The sequence below is a fragment of the Gavialis gangeticus genome, unplaced genomic scaffold (genome assembly GCF_001723915.1).
Source record: "Gavialis gangeticus isolate Ggan-Ray unplaced genomic scaffold, GavGan_comp1, whole genome shotgun sequence".
In the NCBI taxonomy this organism is placed as follows: Eukaryota; Metazoa; Chordata; order Crocodylia; family Gavialidae; genus Gavialis; species Gavialis gangeticus.
In genome coordinates, this window is record NW_017729020.1 from 5,837,341 (window position 1) to 5,842,531 (window position 5,191).

Below are 5,191 nucleotides of genomic sequence, written 5' to 3' on the forward strand. Positions count from 1 at the left end.
CAGGCACCGCAGCGCCCAGAGTCCGACGGCAGGGCCCGGCCCGGCCCGCGGGGCTCAGGAGCGGCTCCGGTCCTCGTGGCTGCCCGCAATCATCTTGCTGTACAGCTTCTGCTGCTCCTCCCTGAAGGCGTCCTTCACCTTCTCCCTTTTGAGGCCCCCGTCCCTGGGGGGGAGAGATACCGTCAGGCAGCTGCGGTGCCCCGCGGGGGCGGCCGTAGCAGCCCGGGGCCCCTCCGCCGGAGGAGGCTTGGGCTCTGGTTCCGACTCACCAGAGCAGATCCACCAGGCCTCCTTGCCTGGCAATGGCCGACTTCACCCGGTTGGCAAACTGGACGGCGTCCTCGTTGGGCTGCGGGAGGGCAAAGCGGCTGAGTGCCGGGGGCCTGCGGGGTGGGCGGCTCACGCGCACACGCGCGCAGCGGGGCTGGGCACTCACCTGCCGGGTCATGGGGGGAAGGTACCAGACGCTGCAGACGATGGCCCAGCTGGTCATCATCCTCAGCAAGTAGGTCACCATCCCGTACTTGCTGCTGTTCCAGAAGGCATCTCCAAACTGCGGGTCATACTACGGGGGGCACAGAGCCTGTGACTCCACGCCCCTGTCCCCAGCAGGGCTGCACCCCAGGCTCCCCCACCGTCCGGGCACAGGTGCGAGCACCCCCAGGCATGCACGACCTGCTCCTACCGTGCAGGACAGAGCCGAGAGCACAGGGGATCCAGAACGGGCCACAGCTGCTGGGTCCCCTGCCTCCTGCAGCACCCAGGCGGGTGGGAGGCCCCAAGCCAGCATGCTCGGGGCACTCCTCTCCAGGCAGAGGGCGGTGCTCTCACCTTGATGGCGACAGGGTACACGGTGGCTCCTATTTCAAAGCTTCCTTTCTTGAACATCATTACAGACGTGTTGTTGATGCAGGTCCCTGTGAAGACAAGTGCCGGCTCTTAGCTTTTCTCACAGATGCGTGCTGAGCCAGCTGGGCATGGCAGGACCGGACAGGGGGCAGGTAGGAAGCACTGTGCCACCTGACTGCCCCGCGCTGTGGGATGGGGATCCGGCCCACCCCGCTCGGATCACGCTGCCCAGGCCTCGGTGCTCACCTTCTGGAAAGATGAGGATGGGCAGCTTGCTCTTGTCTTGGACGTGCTCCGTCAGCCTGCCAGGAAGAGTGGGCACCAGTCACCTCCTGCCCGGGGCCTCCACGCTAGAGCCTCCCGCCCCACGCCTGCCCGCAGCCCTACCTTTTAGCCACCAGGTGGCGATCCTTGACCTCCGAGCGTTCAAACCAGACGTGGGGACAGGCCTTCACCACGGCCCGCTGGATCACACCCATGAGCCCTCCGTGGATCTGGCCCACCTGTGCCCGCCCGGGAAGAGGACGCAGGTCATGCACTGGCTACCCGGCTCTACGGCCGCAGCACCAGGCCACCCCCCTTCCTGCCCCGCTCACAACTGCAGCTGGGATGCACGGCACAGCCCCAGCACGTGGCCTGCGAGCCCCAAGCTTGGCCAACGCGTTATCCTGACCCAGACTGTTTTAACTGATGACTTCTGGCGCTGATAGTCCCTCGCCCCAGCAGCGAATGCAACAGCAACAGCAGCGACCAGCGGGACCCACCCCTTTCGAGGTGTTTTTAACATCGGATCCATCCCTGCACCCCCAATGGGGGTGTGGGGTCCACGTTCACCGCCGGCCACCATCCGCAGCGGCCCACAGAGACTGGCGGTCCATGCCACGTGACTATGAGGACATCAAATAGTCCCCAAGGTTGGCTCCCTGGGGAAGTCCAGGGCCAAGGCAGCACAGGTGTCTGCAGCTGGGGAGCATGAAGCAGCTGAATCGCCAAGGCCTGGCACTGTGGAAAAGGCCCCTGTGTGATGGAAGGAAGCCGGAGTTGGAGCCACCCTTACCATAGCATAGTAGCCATCACTGGCCAGGATGATTACATCGATCGGGGAGGTGTGGTTGGCCACGCAGATGCCTCCGTTCCGTGGCCTGTTCTCCCTATGGGGAGCACAAGAGCACAGATGGGGAAGAGCAAAGAGGAGCGAGCCCGCCGGAGGTGGCAGCATGGTGGGACCCGGGGCTGCGGCTGGCGCAGGCTCCTTACTGGTCATGGTAGGTGATGATGGCGGTGAGGGCACGCACGCAGATCCGGTAGCACATCAGGTGAACGTGCTTGCTCAGGAACTCCTTGCACCTGGAGGGAGGACATGGGCACTCAGGAGCACAACGTGGATGTGGCGCATGGACTGAGCTGTGGCCAGTGGCACTGATGGCCCCCAACCCCAAGGAAGAGGGGCTGAGAGCTCCCCCTCGCCTGACAGACACATCTGCTGGACCACTCGCGCTCTGTTCATGAAAGCTCCTGTGGCCGGGGCCAGAGACGCCAGGGACCACAGCCCTTGCTTGCAGACAGCCAGCACCCTAGTGAGCTGCACTCAATCAGCTCACCATCCGTTGGGCAGCAGTCCCACCACTGAGGTGCCGATCACCAGCAGGCTGACGCCAGTAAAGGCCAGGGCTATCCTGCAGAGAGAGAGAGGAGGTTAGCGTGGCCCTGGTGCCTGGCCCTCCTGCGTGCGGCAGTGCCCCAGAGACTGGGGCACTTTTCTGGGAACGCTGCTCCTTAGAGCTGCCAAGAGGCTGCTGGAAATCCCCTGGCCCCCACCGCACTAACTCTGCAGCTCCCTCTGCCAGAGCCAAAGGCAGAGCACAGAATCCCCCAGGCCCCGGCTGGGGCTGGGGCTGGGGCTGCACTGGTCCTGGTGAGCCAGGGCAGTGCTGGGCAGGCAGGCTCTGGGCCACGGCTCACCTGAGCGGCAGCAGGAAACAGTAGCGGATGAGCACACCCAGTCCCCACAGCACGGTGAGGCGCAAGCTGATGTATTGGAAGTTGTAGTTGGTTCGGCTGAGCAGGTTCCAGGACTCCAGCTCCTCGGCCGAGAACCTTTTGGTCACCTCGTCGTCCATGATGGTCTCGATACCCTTGCGGCAGAAGTAGAAGATGTCGGAGAGCTCGAACTCGGGTGCATCCAAGGCCTTGCTGCTCCCGCTGCGGCGGATCTCCTTGATCTCTTCCTCCAGGGACATGGGCTCCTTTGCAATGATGCCTGCAACGCGGCATACGCCTCGGTAACGGGCCTGGCCCCAGAGTGCCCCTGCTGCCCTCCTCTCCCCTGCTCCCCTTCCAGACCCCCACCCTGAGAGGGGAGTACCACGCCTGTGTACAGACCCCAGAACATGGGGATGTGCACTGCAAGCCCTCACCATTGGCGTAGGGCTTGTACACGGGGTGGTTCTTCTCCTTGGCGCCGCGCTCTATCCGTAGTGTTGCCCACTGCAAGAGAGAGGCGGGGTGAGCAGTACCTGGGGCCTGCAGCTCTGCCTCCCCGCATCCCTCTTCCTGGGCACAGGCAGGGGATGCAGAGACGGGCTCATTCAGTGCCTGGCAGAGCAGGTGACTGCCCAGCCCAAATTTCCAGTTCTCATTTTTTCCATGCTGTGTTTCAAGGTCGCTGACGAAGCAGCCGGGTGTGTGCCAGGACCCTCCTCCAACAGAGCCAGCAGCTGCTCCCCTTGCCCCGTGTGCTCGCAGGCAGCAGCAATGGGAAGCTGTCTGCCAGCAGCTCCGGCTGCGGTGCCCAGATTGCCTCCTATTCCCAGGAACGTCTCCCCTCCACCGCTCAAGGACACTCAATAGAGTTCAGCCGCTCGGCCTGCTCTCATTGCGTGACCAACAGGTCCTGCACCCGCCCTCAGAATAGACCTGGCAATTGTGCCCAAAGAGGATCCCACACACACGACTCAGCCAGTCGCCCGAGCCCCTGCCTGGGCCTAGGGGAGGCACTACCCCTTGGGGGGCAGGTATCCCACTATCCTACCTTGTGTCACAGCACAGCTGGGCAAAATCAGCAATTGGCACCACTGCTGACCTGACCCGACCCCGTCAGCAGTTGTTCCCACACGGGCAGGCTTGGGAGAACGCCAGAAGAGCTCTCTAGATGCTTGTGACTGGCATGTTCCTATTCCCTTTCCACTCCCGGGTAACGCGGGGACACAGCAGTCCCTGGCCTGGGACTCGTCTTCACAGCCAGCCCTGGCTGTCAGGCAGCCCCGGCAATCCCCCCCGGCCAAGGGCAGGCAGAGAACAGCGCGGCCCCGGCTGGAAAATTCCACTTGGCCTCTCTGTGCCAAGAGGCGCAGACAGGGTAGCTGGGGCTCCGCGGCAGCTGCGGGTCCAGAGGGCGCCCGGCGACCCCCAGGCAGGCATGCTGCACGCACAGGGCTAGGTGACCTCCTGAGGTCCCTTGCAACCCTTGTTTTTCAAGAGCCTATGATGCAGAGAGCTGAGGACACAGGAGCCTGCAGGGCAGAGAGCCCTGGCCATGACGCCCCTGCGTTGTCACCCAAACCTGCGCTGGAAATCAGCTGCTTCCGCTCCCCTGTGCCCAAGCCGATGCCAGCCCTTGCTCCTCCCCGGTGCCCTGCTCCCCGTTGGGCTGGTCCCTGGAGCGTCACGGCTCTCCTGGGCTCTGCCAGACACGGGGCATTAACCCCTCCGGGTCCGGGCCCCTCTCTCGCACGGCTCCAGACTCGGCCGTGCTCTGCCTGCTGGACGCAGCACGCGTTTTGGCGCCCTGCAAGCTCGGCTCCGCTGCGTGCCACGTGCTCGGTGAGCGAGATCTCCCAGCCGCTCTCCCCTTGCTGGCCTGCACCCCCTGCCCTGCCGGACTCACCTGGAAGATCTTCAAAAGTGTTTTCATGTACAGCCTGCGGATGCCAAAGGAGACCCCGAAAATGGCGGGCACGATGATGAAGACGAGGAGCAGCGTGAAGAGGACGGTAAGGGAGATGCCGAGCAGGTTAGCCACCAGGCTGTCAAAGGGGAGCAGCAGGAACATGGCGGAGGGTCCGGGCAAGGCCAGCGCCCCGAGGGCCTGGGGCGAGGGGCTGCCCGCGGCGCTCAGCCTGCCCTGCCGTTGCTCGCCGACAGCCTCTCGCACACGCCGAGCGCCCGGCGGCTCGCGGCCTCCATTCCAAAGGTCACGTCCCACGCCGGCTGCCTGCAGGAGAGGGAGCACGAGGGGGTTGGGGGACGCGGCGTGCATGCGGGGCCGGGCTGGCGGAGCAGCCACCCCCGGTACCAGGAGTCCCGGGCGGCTGCTGGGAGCACGAGGGGCGTCTTCGTGGGG

At 64.7% G+C, this 5,191-nt stretch overlaps 1 protein-coding gene across 1 annotated transcript in view; it reads right to left on the bottom strand.

Annotated features, from left to right (window-relative positions):
* Positions 1-7: 7 nt before the first annotated feature.
* The window catches only part of GPAT4 (glycerol-3-phosphate acyltransferase 4), a 22,436-nt gene continuing 17,252 nt past the window's right edge, over positions 8-5,191 (bottom strand). The window contains exons 2-13 of the mRNA XM_019514426.1: positions 4,736-5,062; positions 3,267-3,336; positions 2,812-3,109; positions 2,451-2,525; positions 2,107-2,196; positions 1,907-2,000; positions 1,237-1,352; positions 1,096-1,151; positions 832-917; positions 437-565; positions 270-349; positions 8-163 (exon numbers count right to left, since the gene is read on the bottom strand). Coding sequence (XP_019369971.1) covers positions 55-163; positions 270-349; positions 437-565; positions 832-917; positions 1,096-1,151; positions 1,237-1,352; positions 1,907-2,000; positions 2,107-2,196; positions 2,451-2,525; positions 2,812-3,109; positions 3,267-3,336; positions 4,736-4,900 — 1,368 coding nt within the window. The 5' untranslated portion in view covers positions 4,901-5,062 and the 3' untranslated portion in view covers positions 8-54. The remainder of the gene's footprint in view (positions 164-269; positions 350-436; positions 566-831; positions 918-1,095; positions 1,152-1,236; positions 1,353-1,906; positions 2,001-2,106; positions 2,197-2,450; positions 2,526-2,811; positions 3,110-3,266; positions 3,337-4,735; positions 5,063-5,191) is intronic.